At 47.8% G+C, this 16,706-nt stretch overlaps 1 protein-coding gene across 3 annotated transcripts in view; it reads right to left on the reverse strand.

Annotated features, from left to right (window-relative positions):
- CRYBG1 (crystallin beta-gamma domain containing 1) overlaps positions 1-16,706 on the reverse strand; it is a 479,364-nt gene that overhangs the window by 304,082 nt on the left and 158,576 nt on the right. Inside the window, exon 1 of one of the 3 annotated variants that reach the window (XM_029595328.1) lies at positions 12,649-12,727. The exons of the other annotated variants lie outside the window; for them this stretch is intronic. Coding sequence (XP_029451188.1) covers positions 12,649-12,675 — 27 coding nt within the window. The 5' untranslated portion in view covers positions 12,676-12,727. Of the gene's footprint in view, positions 1-12,648; positions 12,728-16,706 lie in introns of those variants that run through there. 3 annotated transcript variants of the gene reach the window in all.

The raw sequence follows: 16,706 nt of genomic DNA on the forward strand, positions 1-16,706 counted from the left end.
GTTAAAAAAAAATTTGAACCAAAAAATAGGATACCAGAAAGTAAAATCATAGATGGGAGGGATCTGTGGGTTGTCGTGTCAGACAATCTAGAAGTGGTCAGCCAGTGTGAAGCAGCGGCAGCAGAGGCTGAAGGGACACTGAGTTGCATGGGGAAAGGCAGGAGTAGTGGAGCAGGGTGGGTGATGGTACCACCCTCTAGGTCTCTGGTGAGATCTCATTTGGATTATTACATCTGATTCTGGCAATCATGGCTGCAGACGGATAGAGATAGAAAGGAGTCTGTTCAGAGGGCAGCTACTAAGGTGACCAGCAGTCCTTTACTAAAAAACTTACAAGGAGAGACTTGGGATCCTGGACCTGTGCCCTGCAAGGGAAAGAGGATGGACCCTTTCAAAATTACCTTTAAGGAATACAGAAGCAGAAGGCAAACCTCTTTTCAAAGAAGGGAAGCTGAAGAACAAGAGGGTGCAGGATGAGGGGAAAAGGGAAAAGACTCCAGCAGATCTGATGAAAATGTTTTTCAAGAAAAGGGTGGTGGATCTGTGGAACTTTCTCCCATTGGAGGCAGTGGAAACAAAAAGTTTCAGATTTCAAGAAAGCATGGGACCAGTACATGGGATCTTTGGGTATGGGGAAAACATGTAAATTCCAAGCATCAGTTAAGGTCGTCATGGGCTTTATTTGTAGCCTTTACCTGCCAACATGTTATGTTTCTTTGCATTAAAAAGAAACAGCAGCCAAGAAATAGGCAAGTTAATGTTTTGAGGAATTTAGTTCAGTGGTTCCAAAACGTTGGTGGATCCTGGGAAATTGCTAGATGAGTCATAAGCATTGCCAAATTGGGTCAGACAAAGGTTTTGCTTCTTCTCTCGGATGGTGGCAAAAGTGCTTAGAGGAAGAATATAGGAAACAGGGCAAACGTAGAGCTTGCTCACCCGCTGTCACTTGCCTCCCAATTTCTAGAAGTCCTAATTTAGAAATGAATTAGTGATGAACCCCCTCTACTGGTTAAGAACTACAGCCTGGATATAAACAGCTTCTTTTGTCCAATGGGAGGACCTCCTCCTGTCCGATTGCTAAAGTTGGATCTAGTGGTAGCCAAAACACTTCTTCACAGGTTGTGCTAAGGCAGCATCCCTGACCATATGCTAAATACCCATGATTGACCTATCTTCTAGAAATCTGTCTAATCCTTTTTGAATCCAGTTACACTCTTGCCTCGACAGCGTTCTGGGGCAGTGAGTCCCACAGATTAATTCTGCACTGCGTGAAGAACGGCATCTTTTTTGTTTACACCTGGCACCTGAGGCTTTTATTGGATGCCTCCCAGTTTAGTTGTTGTAATATTTATCTTCTCCCCCCATTTTATGATTGTATGCTCCTCCATCATATCTCCCTTCAGTCACCTTTCTTCCAATTCTTAGGTTTTTTCTGTAACTTACTCCTAATCATCTCCCTTTGCCCTTCTCTGTACATTTTCTCGTTGTACTATGCCCTTTTGAAATGGAGTGACCAGCACCACACAAGAGCATTCAAGGCGTGGGTGCGGGTGCACCACTGATTCCTAGAGTGGGTAGAATGAGGCTCTCATAGCATTCTGCTAGTAATTTTGAGCGTCTCTGCCTATTGGACTGATTGTTTTTTGGTTTTTTTTTTAGATAACAATTCACTATGAAAGATTTTTTTCCTGAGGAATAATGCCTGAATCAGAGCCCATCACTGCAAATGAAAAAACAGATGAATGGTGAGCCTCTACTGGAGATCAATCAACTATGGAACTCGAGAATAAAAAAAAAAAACTATCAATGAGACAACAGTTTATAAAGGAGTTTAAACATAAAAATGCTGCATTTATTCAATTAAATGTGCATGAACATTTTATTCTGGAGTTAAAATGATACTTTTTTTTTTAATTGTTAAAAATGGGTTCAGGAACACAAAACCTTGACTGAAGTAGCTCTGGTGGTTTCTGCTCTGCAGAAACCTTAGCAGCTAAGAATTCTCTATGCTTACACCATGCCCTCTTAAACTTTGCTACCATTTTGGCTGCCACCAAGTGGGAAGAGCTGAAAGCAGAGGTTATTTAGATTTAGCTCACAGCAAGTTATATTCAGTCAGCATTTAATATGGCACGTCAGTAGTCCTAGTGGAAACAGAGGCATGATTGGCTGACAAGTTGTGATGGTAGAACTGATTGGCAGCCGGGGCTGTCAGACAAGCTGCAATTTCTGTAGTTAAGTAGAAGACCTAGCAAAATGCAAGCACTCGCGTAGCTGGGTCTGTCTGACAGGCTACACCAGAAATGTAGGAAGCTGGCTGTTCAACTAAAGACCAGACTAGTAGTGCTAGGTATTTAGATTATTAGAGTCTTGTGATTGGATGTGAGAAAGGTGGGTACAGGAGAAAACTAGGTGGGGATCTCGTATGCTCATCTAGTCAAGATGGAGTACCAAGGAGGAAGACAAAAGGACTGTCCTTTTGAAATCTTTAAGAAGAAATCTTGCAGATGTCACATACTGACTGACACCTGGGATATATGTGCAGTTTGGACAGAATAACTGGTCAGATGGGATGGTCTTCTTTTGTCATCATTTACTATGTTCCCACTACTTGTTGCTGGAGTGCTACATGATGTACACAGTACATTTTCTGAGATACCACCACATCTAAAGAGCCCTTTACAATTGCTGCAGAGAATCTAGAACAACAATCATATACTGCCTTAATACATAGTAATGTAATAATTGATGGCATATAAAGACCAAAATGGCCTACCCAGTTGAGATTAGTCCTCTTTATAGATGTGCATACAAAATTCCCAAATGCAACCAACTACAACTCCCACCTTGGGCTTTCCATCCAATCTTTCAACCCTCCTCATCTGTCCCAAGCATGGTCAAGTTCAGCATAGTCATTACAGTGTTGGGCTCCCCATGCTTTTTTTGAGCCCAATATAGTCATACCACTGCTGTTTTTGGATTGTACCAGCCATTTCGGGCAGGTTACCCCCTTGCAAGTTGACCACTGGTTTGGCTTTCTACTCAGTTTTTAGGCATTTTCAGATATGATTTTTCTGTAAGAATTATCAATGCACATTCTATCAATTAGACATATGACTGATTAAATAGCATTCTATATTTTGTAATGGTAACTATTTATAAAAAAGTAAACATTATCAGAGAGAGGGATAGCACCCAGGCAATGGATTCCTTTGCCAGTTGCCTACCAGAATAAGGGGCCAGGATCAAGGTAACCCAGCTTTGAATCTTGGCTACTTACTCTCCCATTGTTTCAGGTATCAAAGTAAATTGTTAAATTTCTGGAGCTTTATTTAGCCTTTACACCGCGCCTTTACACCGCGCCCCCCTCTTATGGCACCATGCAAATGATAAAATGATTGAACCGAAAGTTAGGTCCTCAGATCTAAAGGCACCAAATGAACTGACAAGAAAGAAGACATGGTTAAGCCATCTGCTAAACACTCACTACCAGAACACAAAAAAAAAAAAAATTAATTAGAAGATGCATTCATATTCTCAGATTTTAAGCAAGCATTCCATTTTTCTTAAACTGTACTTGAAATGAAAAAAAAAATAAAAGGATTCAAGCTAGTAGGGCAGGCTATAAATCCAATCAAGCAATCTCATTAAAACTGTACCATGCACCTTGTCCTATCCACACCTGTAAAACTCACTTCATTCACTGGGCTAAAAAATAGCTCTACAGGGCCTATTATACAGCTTTTTAGACTTCTTGAAAAACAACAAATCACCAAAAATGATTTCAGATAATAATATGTGTGTGTGCTTGCATGTCAAGACCCCAGCATGTTCCAGGAATGGCAGATGGATTTAACATAGTGAATAACGGTAGAAAAAGACATAAATAGCCCATCCATTCTGCCCAATAAAGGTGCAGATGCAATTAAAATGCACAGAATGCGGATGCAGAGTATTCAGCACCCGCTTTCCTAATGCCCCCAGGAGAGGTACCTGGGGGCGCACCAGGCTCAAGAAGTTAAGATGAATAAACGCAACCTACGAAATTGGTTTGAATTTAATGAAACCTCAATAGAAGAATTATTCAACCTGATTCAGAAATTAAACCCTGCACAACATCCCATGGACGTGATTCCAATACCAACACTAAAACAAATAGTGCAAACAATTGCTCCAACAATTGCCACTATTACAAACTTATCTTTAGGCGAAGGCCTTTTACCCCCTGAACTAAAACGAGCAATTATTAAACCCATCTTGAAAAAAAAAAATATTGACAACAAAAACCTAAGTAACTATTGACCAATCTCGAATCTCCCACTGCTCGCAAAAATTATTGAAAAAGTGGTCTTAAAACAATTAAATGAACACCTGGAAGATAATGAGGAACTATATCAGACTCAGTTCGGCTTTCGGAAAAACTTAAATACTGAAACTTTATTACTGTCCCTACATGATTACGTTTTAAGAGGTTTTGACAGTGGGAAGAAGTTTCTACTGCTGATGATTGATCTCTCAGCAGCTTCTGACACTGTCGACCATAAAATCATGGTCGACAGACTAACTGAAATCGGAATATGCAATAAACCATTAGAATGGTTAACTTCATTCTTGAATAACAGAACATACCAAGTAAAAATCAATAATGTTCTATCTGAAGTTATAAACCTTGACACTGGAGTACCACAGAGTTCTGCGCTGTCCGCGACCTTATTTAATATCTATCTATTGCCATTATGCCACATATTAACAGGACTTGGATTAAAGTATTATCTGTATGCCGATGACATACAGATTCTCATCCCAGTTACAGATACTATAAAGAAAACCTTTCAACTAATAACTTTATATTTAAACATAATCAAACAATTATTAAACCAACAGAAACTCGGCATTAATATTGCTAAAACAGAAATAATTTTAGAAAGAAAAATGTCTTCTAATAACAGTAATCTATCTTTCAACTACGAGAATTTCCAAATTAAAATGTCATCCTCAATTAGAGATTTAGGGATTTACGTAGATCAAGCATTAACTTTCAAAAACCACATCACAAGTAAAACAAGAGAAGGATACTATAAATTACTTGTTTTGAGGAGATTAAAACCTCTTAAATTCAAAAGATTTTAGAACAGTGCTTCAGGCTTTAATCTTTTCATCTATTGACTATTGCAATGCTCTGTTACTTGGGTTGCCTTATTCAACCTTTGCAAATCATACAGAATCCTGCAGCACGATTGACAGGGAAAATAGAAAACAGCACATTTCTCCCATTTTAAAAGAGCTACATTGGTTACCAATTGAGCAGAGGGTACAGTTTAAAACTCTATGCATTCTACATAAGGCAATACACGGAAAAAAGGTGGAATGGCTGAACGTCGCAATATGGCTACATACCCCGCAGAGAGATTTAAGATCTGCCAATAAAGGCCTACTATCTATCCCATCAATGGTATCAGCAAAACTAACAGCAGTAAGGGAAAGAGCACTGTCACTTGTGGGCCCAAAAATCTGGAATAACTTACCAGTGAATATACAACTCGAACCAAATATGGCAACTTTTAGAAAAAAGGTTAAAGCATGGGGTTTTCAACAAGCATTCAATGAAGGTGACAGTAATTGAGTAATAAGATTTAAACGTAGAGAATGGATGAGTAAGTCAGCTTGCTGAATGTTCTGTATTGTGTATTTTTTACTAGAATTATTTATTTTAAATTGTGATAGAAGTTAAAAATAGTAGTAACTGTTTTTATTATTTGGTATATTATTTTAACTGTAATATGATTTGATGTAAACAGATATTGACAGGTCCACCAAATACCGGTATATAAATTCAAGCAAATAAATAATTAGGGGTCGCGCTGTCAAGTAGGCGCTAGGGTCGACTGCACGCCCCTAGTATCTCCTTGACAGCGTGCGCCCTGGAGAGACTGTCTATCCGCAGCCGTCCACCAGTTTAGATAATGGATGCCAATTAACTGAGCGTCCATTTCCCGACCACCTGCACTTTTTTAAAACTTGTTTTTTTTTTGTTTTTTTTTTTAAATCTATCAGTCCTCCTATTTAATATCACAACGATATTAAGTAGGAGGATCTGAATGTGATTGAATTTTAGTTAAATGTATTTATTGTAAACAGATATGATGGCTTGTCCCAAATACCGGTATAGAAATCTTGGTAGGTAGGTAGGTAAATAAATAAAATAAATAAATAAATAAGCAAGCAAGCAGTATTTTCTGCTTTTCTGTACAACTTTTGGGAGTGCTCAGAAATGCGCGTATTGGATGCACTTTTTTTTTTTTTTTTAAATTTCTGGTGAGTAACTAATAGCCTCATCAACATGCATTTGCATGTGATCTACGCTATTAGTTTCGCCATGCATTAGGATTAGGTTGCGCCTACACAACCCGGGTCCAACTGCGGGTTAAACAGTGCGCTCAGCTGAGCGCACTGTATTGCATCGGCCCCAAAGCTTTTAGTGTTGTAACTGCTGCTCTGTGCAGGTTACCCCAGTGCTTAATTACTGTCCTAGGGATCATTTGTCATCATCCCATGCCTTTTTGAATTCTGGTACCATTTTTTCTCCACCACCCCCACTGGTTAACGGCACTTTGAAATACATACAATTTATCAGAGTCTCCAGCAAACTCATGCAGAGACTGAGGTCTCCACTAGATCGCCCTATGTTCCAGCCCATGATTAGTCATCTAGAAGGACTGCCATGCCCAACAGCACCTCCCCCAGAGGCTTGCTAGAATGGATAGCCCTAAGTCCATGAGGGGAGTTTGGGAGTGAGAGTAGTGAGGCAATGTAGTGTTGCTTTCATGAAGGAAAGACATGTGTTCAGTGTGCTCTCCAGGTTAGACCCCCACTCTAGTACAGAAAGGAATAGATACTGCCCTGCCAGTCTTGGTGATAGACTGGAGGGAAGCAGAAGAAAGAGTTGTGTTTTCCATTTTGCTCATAGAATTAGGATTTTTGCTGTTTTAACGTGTACCTTCTAGGAGGCTGAGATCCCCTCTCATGAGGTGCAAGAGGGATCTGTATACTCCTTCACCCCATTCAGAGCAGGTTGCAGAGACCTGTGAGATCAAATACAGTGTGGTTTTTCCAAGAAGTGTTAACATCTGTTGGGAAGGAAGTATTTTACTGCCCCCTTCCTTACCCAGAGCTGGACTCTGAGAACTGTTCCAGTAGAGATCCCTTCCTCCAGAGGGATCCTCAGTCATAAGAGAACATCTAGAGACCCCCAATCAGAGTCTCCACCCTGGGACACAGGCAGGTGGGAGATCGGAAGTGCCATCTGGATATCAGGGGAAAGGGGACATCCGCTTTGGTTAGGACATCACAGCCATCTTGGGACAGCAATTCGTACCACACAATAGATGAAATACTAGTTCCAAGTTTCAGTACCAAGGGACACTTCCACACAGGGAGATACAACTTAAAGCCATGCTCCCTTAAGGACAAAGAATCCGGCTGTAGTTGGACACTTTATTATTTGCTCTTATTTATTTTTATACAGTCAACCACAGTAAACATTATTTTGGACACCCATCCAGTGAGTCCTGCCTGTTTTGTCCATGTACCTGTCCCAAAGAGCTATGACAATACACATGCAGCAGTATCCAGTGCCTGGGCCCAAAAGGTTAGCCCCCCCCCCCCCCCCCCCCCCCCCCCGAAAAGAATCCACCCCTTGGAGACAGCAAAGGAGGAAATGGCAGAGGAGCTAGCTCAATTTAAGAAATAATTTTATGGCCCTTTGGAATCAGATATATTCCCCGAAAAAGAGTCGCACTCAGTAAAGGACCAACAAAACCACTTGAGAAGGTAAGAAAGCAGCTGGATGTTGGGGAGATCCAGGCCCAGATTTAGGTATAGGCAACTGCCGATGCTGCCATGGATCATTGCCTGCCAATCCTTTCTTCTTCTCCCAGGTCGGCATTGCACCAAGAACTTCTCGTAAACTGAAACCCTTTGCACCATAACATTCACACTCACAGTAGGCCCTGCGGCGCCCCACCCCTAGCACAGGTTTCCCTGATAACAGGAAGCCCCTTGTGTAACAGGGTGAAAAGCCACGAAGCCTGTTATGAGCATGAATGCACTGGTGCAAAGGCCCCAAGGTCAGTTTAGGGGAAGTTCTGGCTGCAGTGCAGACAGGACCTGGCAGATAAAGGAAGAGTTGGTAGGCCGGGAGATGAGGGAAGATATGCCATGGGACACCAAGGGAAGAGAGGAAGATCTGGACAGGAGCCCTGCACCTTTTGATTTGTGGGGGAAGGGGGATAATCCCCGTAGAAATCATTGAGTCGAGGCAGGGTCTCCCCTCCCCTCCTATACCCTCCATGATTTCTGGAGGGGAGAGGGAGACTAATTCCCTCTCCCCGCATCCTTAAATGATTTCTTCTCTCCCCCCCAGTTCCTATGGTGCCTAAACTGTAAATCTGGCCTTGGAGAGATCCCCTGATGATGCACAGTATTACCTCTGGGATAAATGTATGACAGATGGGAAAAAAACAGTCAATATCAGCGAGTGCCCTGAAGAGTGCACAGTAATACTTCTGGATGAGATGCTCGCACTGATTGCAGGGGGGGGGGGGGGGGAGGAGAAGAAAGGGGTGAGGGGATCACACCAACGGCAAGGCAGGCCCGGCACTGGGGTCAATGGAATAAATTGTTGATGGCAATTCCCCTACCTTCTCTAGATTCTCTCCCCCTTACTTCCTAGTATTCTCTCCCCTTCCATTCATTTCCTCTGGCCTGGTACTCCCCCCCCCCCCCCCACTCTCTTCATCCATTCTCCCTTCTTCTTTCCTATTCTGGGTCCTCTTCTGTCCCACTTCATGCCCTCTTCCCAAGTTCTTCTGTCCCTTTTCCAACCCTACATGTCATACTACCCCACCCCATATACAGCGGCTTGTATTAGTAAGCCAGCTTCCTATGCTGCACGGGGCCAGGCTCATGGTATGAGCTGCAAGATCTCACACTGGCTCCGCACAGCAGAGGAAACTATCTGATTTTAAGTGCCGCACTTCCTGCCAGCTGGGTGTATGGCAGAGGGTGGGATGGAGGCAGATCTGCCCAGCCCAATGAGTGCCAGGGCAGCCCTTGTCTCAACACCCCAAGCAACTACCTAGCTCACCCTACCCTAGAGCCAGCCCTGCTGCAAGTTATAGGAATGACATGGTCACACTGACTAGGGGATGAGGTGGTCACACTCAGGGACGGCTCAAGGCAATCTGCTGCCTGAGGCAAGGGACAAAATAGCAACCCCTTGCCCTGTCCCCTCTAGCTCCACTCCCCACTTGCGCAGCCACCGCCCCTCCTCTCTCTTCCACACCTCCGGCGGCAGCATCCCCATCCCTCCTCCACGCAGCCAGCCTGGCCTCCCATGGCATTGGCATCCCTCCTCCACGCCTCCAGCGGGCACAATGGCAGCCCTCCTCCATACCACTGGCCTGGTCTCCAGTAGCGGCAGCCCGCAGCAGCGACCCTCGTTTTTTCCGCCGCTGCCGGCCTGGGTCAGCAGCTACAGCAGGGGCAGGAAGGGTGAAGCGGAAGCTATAGTGGCATTCTGAGGGGCATTTTTTGCTGCCTCAAAATTCTGCTGCCTGAAGTGGCTACCTCATCCTGCCTCATCATAAAACCGCCCCTGGTCACAATGATTGAGGAGGGAGGGTAGGGTTGCCAGGAGGCTGCGGGTGAGGAGGAGAAGTGAGCTCATCAGAGTGAGGGAGGAGGGCAAAAGTGGTCACACTAACTGGGGCATAGTGAGATCAGAAAGATAACTGAGTGAAAAGCCAGTGGAGGGGGGCTAGGGATGAAGTGGCCACAGTGAAGGAGGGAGCCGGGCTGTGGGGGAGAGGTAAGATGGTCTTGTGGGGAAGGGAGGCAAGCCACATTGACTGGGTGTGTTGAGTGGGGATGTAAGGAGGTCACACTGGGCGATGGTGAGGATGCACCAGCTGGTAAGGGCAGGTTTGAAGTAATCACAGTGAAGGAGGTGTGGCTGACTAGGAAGGAGCGGGGCTGTGACGGGGGGGGGGGGGGGGGGGGCCGATAATATGGTCACATTGACTTGGAGGGAGGGAGGTAAGCCATGCAGACTGGTGTTGAAGGGGGGAGGTAAGGTGGTCACACTGGGGGATGGTAAGGAGGCAGTGGGGGGGGGGGGGGGGGGGGAAGAATAGGGTTTTGACTGGGATGGAGGGGGAAGGTAAGTGATAACATTGACTGGAGGATGGTGACAAGGCAGTGGGGGACAGAAGGGGAAGACCTGAGGTGGTCGCACTAAGTGAAGGGTGGTGAGTTGTGTGTGAGGTGGTTGCATTCATGGGAGGGTGGTGAGGAGGCAGCAGAGGGGGAGGGGTTAGATGGTTGCACTGAGTAGAGGATGGTGAGAAGGGGTGAGGTGATCGCACTTACAAGAAGGTGGTGAGGCAGTGAGGGAGGGGTGAAGTGGTTGCACTGATGGGAGGGTGGTGAGGAGGCAATGGATGGGAGGGCGAGAGGTCGCATTGACTGGAGGATGGTGAGGCAGCCGGGGGGGGGGGGGGGGGGGGGGGGGGGGGGGGGGGGGGGGGGAGGTGGTCACACCGATGGTAGGGTGGAGAGGAGACAGTAGAGGGAGGAGCTGATGTGGTTGCACTGAGTGGAGGGGCGAGGAGGGCAGGAGGCAGTCGCACTGACAGGAAGGTGGTTAGAAGGCGGAGTGGGGGGGAGGTGATCGCACTGAGAAAGGGTGATGAGGTTGTGAGGTGGTCGCACTGACAAGAAAATGGTGAGGAGACATCGGAGAGGAGGGCAAGAGGTGGTCGCACTGATGGGAGGGTGGTGAGTAGGCAGTGGAGAGATAGGGAGTGATATGGTTGCACTGATAGGAGGCTGGAGGAGATGGCAAGAGATGGTCGCATTGACATGATGATGATGAGGTGGCCGCAGTGAGTGATGGGGTGATGAGGCTGTGAGGTGGTCGCGTGGAGGGGAGGGGGAGAGATGGTCGCACTGACAGGAAGGTGGTGAGGAGGTGGTCACACTGAGTGAAGGAGTAATGAGGTTGTCGCACTGATGGGAGGGTGGTGAGGAGGCAGTGGAGGGAGAGGGGGTGATGTGTTGCACTGAGTGGAGGGGTGAGGAGGGCAGGATGTGATCGCATTGACAGGAAGGTGGTGAGGAGGTTTCGCATTGAGTGAAGGAGTGATGAGGCTGTGAAGTGGTCGCACTGACAGAAGGGTGGAGGGGAGAGGGTGGTCGCACTGACGGGAGGGGGTGAGGAGGTGGTCGCACTGAGTGAAGGGGTGAGGAGGATGTGAGGTGGGAGGGGGAGAGGTGGTCACACTGACAGAAAGGTGGTGAGGAGGCGGTCGCACTGAGTGATGGGGTGATGAGGCTGTGAGGTGGTCGCGTGGAGGGGAGAGGGAGAGGTGGTCGCACTGACAGGAAGGTGGTGAGGAGGTGGTCACACTGAGTGAAGGAGTAATGAGGTTGTGAGGTGGTCGCACTGAAGGGAGGGTGGTGAGGAGGCAGTGGAGGGAGAGGGGGTGATGTGTTGCACTGAGTGGAGGGGTGAGGAGGGCAGGACGTGGTCGCACTGACAGGAAGGTGGTGAGGAGGTAGCCGCACTGAGTGATGGGGCTATGAGGTGGTCGCACTGACCGGAGAGGAGGGGGAAGAGGGGGGGGGTCGCATTGACAGGAAGGTGGTGAGGAGGTGGTTGCACTGAGTGAAGAGGTGATGATGCTGTGAGGTGGTTGCACTGAAGGGAGGGTGGTGAGGAGGGAGAGGGGGTGATGTGTTGCACTGAGTGGAGGGGTGAGGAGGGCAGGATGTGATCGCATTGATAGGAAGGTGGTGAGGGTTTCACATTGAGTGAAGGAGTGATGAGGCTGTGAGGTGGTCGCACTGACAGGAGGGTGGAGGGGAGAGGGTGGTCGCACTGACGGGAGGGGGTGAGGAGGTGGTCGCACTGAGTGAAGGGGTGATGAGGCTGTGAGGTGGTTGCACTGAAGGGAGGGTGGTGAGGAGGGAGAGGGGGTGATGTGTTGCACTGAGTGGAGGGGTGAGGAGGGCAGGATGTGATCGCATTGATAGGAAGGTGGTGAGGGTTTCACATTGAGTGAAGGAGTGATGAGGCTGTGAGGTGGTCGCACTGACAGGAGGGTGGAGGGGAGAGGGTGGTCGCACTGACGGGAGGGGGTGAGGAGGTGGTCGCACTGAGTGGAGGGGTGATGAGGCTGTGAGGTGGTCGCACTGACGGGAGGGGGGAGAGGAGGTCACACAGAGTAATGAGACTGTGAGGAGTCGCACTGACAAGAGGGTGTGGAGGGGAGGTGGAGAGGTGGTCGCACTCACGGGAAGGAGTGAGGTGGTCGCACTCACGGGAGGGTGGAGGGAAGGGGGGAGAGGTGGTCGCACTGAAAGAAAGGTGGTGAGGAGGTGGTCGCACTGAGTGAAGGGGGTGATGAGGCTGTGAGGTGGTCGCACTGACGGAGGTGACGGCGAGTGGAAAAGGCGGGCTCGGCGTTCAAAAACGGAGGTGAGCGGCTGAACGCGCGCGCGCGCGCCCGGGGCAGGGAGACCGGGGGTGGGGGGGGGGGGGAGAGGACACGGGATACCTGGGCTCGGCTCTGACAGGACAACACTCACCAGCCCGGGGTAGAGGAAGAGACTCATCGGCGGAGGGCGGACCTCGGTGCCGGGGAGCGGGAACGACGACGGCGGAGGCAGGTGAGGTGCGGGCGCAACGAACGATGAAGGCAGGAAAAGGCGCGGAGCAGCGCCCCCTGCCGCCGGCATAGGGGGGGGGGGGGGGGGGGGAGACTTGTAGGAGCGGGGACGATGGGAATTAATGCATGAGGGGGAGGGGGGAGGGGGGTGTCAGGCCTGGGAGGGGCCGTGACTCTCCAAATTTTAAACCAGCGAATCTCGGCCTCGCCCTGCGGCTCTCACGGAGAGGTGGGGGGACCCTGCCCTTCTGAGTCCCGAGGGGGCACCGGTATTCGTGTGAGAGAAGCAGGATGCGAGGCCATTTCACCATCCTGCATAGCAGGCTCCCGGCTCGTACACTTCAAAACTTCAGCAAAAAAAAAAAAATACCTGTCGTTTGTCCCGTGTTTCTGCAGAACTAGGAATGGGACTTGAAAGCAGACACTGCCATCTAGGGGTGCCTTGAGCAGAACCTGATACCACACTGCCTGTTTTTATCCAAGATTGTGGACTCCTCGCTAACTGGACGTTTCACACCACCTAGGGTTCCCGACTTTTTTAATGCTCCGACCATTTGGAGATACTATTTAATATCTGCCGCTGGAGTTTATGCACATGTGAATTAATTTACACTATTCACCATTAGAAATAGAAAATATAATAGCAGATAAGTTCCCATGTCATGTTCCCAGTTCACTTGCTGCTACAATACCATAGACCCCAGTTGATCTCTGACTTGCCCCTCACTTCCTTGCGATTAATGATCCTCTTTCTTGTCTCCTGCTTTCTTAAACCCTTATCGTCTTTGCCTTTATTGGCTCCGCTTATTCCATGCATCTACCATTCTTTATATGAACAAATATTTTCCAATGCTACTTTTCAGGCTATCCCGTTAGATCCTAATATTTTGACCACTAGTTCTCAAACTTCTTAACTCCAAAAAAGATTTGCTTTTACTAGTCCAGCAGCCAAACTACTGTTCTGAAATTTTTTTTAGGCCTCTGGGTAAATCCAGTGTGGTCTGAATTCTAAGCAAGGGACACAAAATAATTGTATCCAGGTGTGACACACAGGCCGCTTCAGTAAAACATGCAGGAGAGCCGGTGCTCTGAGTTGAGTGCCCGCTCTCCCGACACGCACCCAGGACTTCTGGGTGCGCGATTCTCTTTTTAAATTAAGTGTTGCGCTATAAAGGAGGCGCTAGGGACAATAGCGCATCCCTAGCGCCTCCTTATCTGCTGTCAGATACTTAATTTTACCGGCGTCAGTTTTCGAACCCGCTGACAGCCACAGGTTCGGAAAACGGATGCCAGCAAAATTGAGTGTCTGTTTTCAAACCCACTGACCGGTGGGCAGATTTTTTTTGGGGGAGGGGATTTTTTTCTTTTTGGTGCTTCTGACTTAATATCGCTATGATATTAAGTTTTGAAAACGGATGCCGGCAAAATTGAGTGTCTGATTTCGAACCCGCTGACCAGAGGGCAGATTTTTTATTAAATTTTTTATATTTTTGGTGCCTCTGACTTAATATTGCTATGATATTAAGTCAGAGGGTGTACAGAAAAGCATTTTTTCTGCTTTTCTTTACACTTTCCTGGTGCTTTCTAAGGCTGAGTGCACCGTTCTGTATCGGCCTGACAGTAAGCAGTCTTTAGCTTGCCAGAGGACAGATGCAGGCTGGACTCTGGCTGTTCTCTCATAAACTTTTATTGGTTACAGACAAAAAACAAGCAGACACAGACCTGCTTACCTCAGCAGTTTCTAAGCAAAAGTCACAATGTAATTCATGGGATACAGTGTTAGTCTTCCCTAGGCTTCCTTCTCTTCCTTGGGCCTCCTATTCTGTCTGGGCCTAGCTTTTTATTCCCCCTTCTAGGGAAACACTCTGAGAGCAGAGCTCCCTTCCTGTGTCTGGCTTGAGGTGGACCAGACTAAATGCCTGGTACTGGGCTTTTAAGGAGGGTCTACCTTTACACCAACGCAAGCTGAATATAGTGTAGCTACCAAAGAGCACACTATTGTATAATCACGGGAGGCTTGGCTGCCAACCTGCAGCTAGAGGACATTTCTGAACATTTTAGCCCTTCCTCTTTTTTTCAGTGCAGTACCTCAAAATTCTGTCCAGTCCAGAAAAAATCAGGACAGATGGCAATCCTAATACCACAAAGTGATAGAAATTGTAGAAAGCTTATGTGTAAGTATAGGAGTTGAGGGAAAACTATCTATTTGAAGATGACATACAAGAGTGGACGTCCTAGGAATAGACAACATGAAAGGGGACTTGAAAAAAAATTGGAAAAATAATCAAGGCTTTTGAGCACTGTGCATCAATGCAAAAAATGTGTTAAGTTGTGCATCTGGAGTGCAAAAATTAATTAGTCACTTATCTATTAGGAGGAGAAGAACTGGAAAGTGCCAAATAGGAAAGAAGCACAGGAATAATCATCTCAGATGACCTGAAATCAGTGTAATAAAATAGCAGGGAAATTGAACAGTCTGCTTGGGTGTATATGGAGAGGTATCTTGTATAAGTCATTAGTGAGATGTGTTCGGTTTTGGTGGACATACTGTTATAAGTACACTGAGAGGCTGGAAGTTGGTAAGAGAATGGCCATCAAAGTGATGCAGAGATTGCAGCACAAACTCAAAATGTACTCACTGGAAAAGAGAAGGGAAGTGACAGGACCAGATTAGCCCCTGCTCACACTTCTTCAGGGGGTGGCTTTTTCTGAGAAAGCATCTTTACAAAATAGTGGGATTTTCATTTCGAGCTCAGTGCTTTGCAGTCAGAACAAGATACAGGGTCCAGTCTCCTCTACCCCCAACCCTGGGGCCAGGTTAAGTAAACCCTCACTTGAGCCAGTCAGCAATAATGAGTGTTCCCTGTACGTACCAGGATCAGTCCAGACTCCTGGGTTTTGCCCCCCCTCTAGCAGATGGAGACAGAAGTTTATAAACAAAAACTCCGCCTACATATAGGCTGGTGCCACCTACAGTCTGGCAGTATTCTTCTGTCTCCTAGCAGGTGGAGAGGGTGCAAAACCTACAGTCTGTGTTAGGCCTACGTTGGTTAGGTGGTTTTTGTAAAAAAAAAAAAAAGGTAGGAAAGTTTGTTGGTTTTTTTCTAGTGGGAAGGGACCGCAGAGGCTTGCCTGCTGGTCCCAATCCCCGCCTCCCAGGGGAAGTTAGGGTCCTGAGGGGACTGTTCCCCCTGGTAGAGGCAGCCGAGGAGTGGGAGAGCCCCACGTACCGGCTCCACAGAGCTGGGGGTGATACCGGGGGTCCCGGCTCACTCCCCCCAGCCGGCTCCGGATCCGAGGTAAGCAGTTTAAAAAAAAAAAAAAAAATTTGTTTTCATTTATTTTGTGTGCTGTGTGTGGTGTGCTTGTGCTTGCTAGGCTGTGCTTACTCGCGGTGACTGGGGCCCGCCGATCCGGGGAGAAACTTTGATTTTTTTTTTCTCTCTCTGCCTCCGTTCGCCGCGGCAGTGTGAAGGATGCCTCGGCAGGCATCGTGCAGGGCCTGCGGGTCCGCGGCGGGACGGCTGTCGCGCGACAGCCTCTGTTCTGTGTGCGTGGGCGGCGGAGAAGGGGGGTCGGCGATGGCCTCAGCGCCTCGGCGGAGTAGGCAAGACCGCGAGGTGTCAGCGTTTACGGAGCGGTCTGCGGCTAGTTCGTCGGGGTCGGCGGCCATTTTAACAGCGGTTTCGGCGGGAACGGCAGCCATTTTGTCGGCGCGGGCGGCACAAATTAGCGCGGGCCGGCAGACCACCGCACAGGTGCGTGACCCGCCACGTTTGTCCCCCCAGAGGGTGTCTGGAAGTGAGGAAGGGCCGTTAGGGTCCAGGTCTCCTGGGGATGATTCCCCCGAGGAGGGGTCATCGGACTCCTCATTTAACTCGCGGTTCGTGTTGCTCATGCATAAAGCTTTTAAAGCACGCCGCCTGGCTCGGAAGAGAGTTCCGGGGATCCCCGCTTCTGGGAGCGGAGCGCCAGCGG

The sequence above is a fragment of the Rhinatrema bivittatum genome, chromosome 3, assembly GCF_901001135.1.
Source record: "Rhinatrema bivittatum chromosome 3, aRhiBiv1.1, whole genome shotgun sequence".
Taxonomy (NCBI): domain Eukaryota; kingdom Metazoa; phylum Chordata; class Amphibia; order Gymnophiona; family Rhinatrematidae; genus Rhinatrema; species Rhinatrema bivittatum.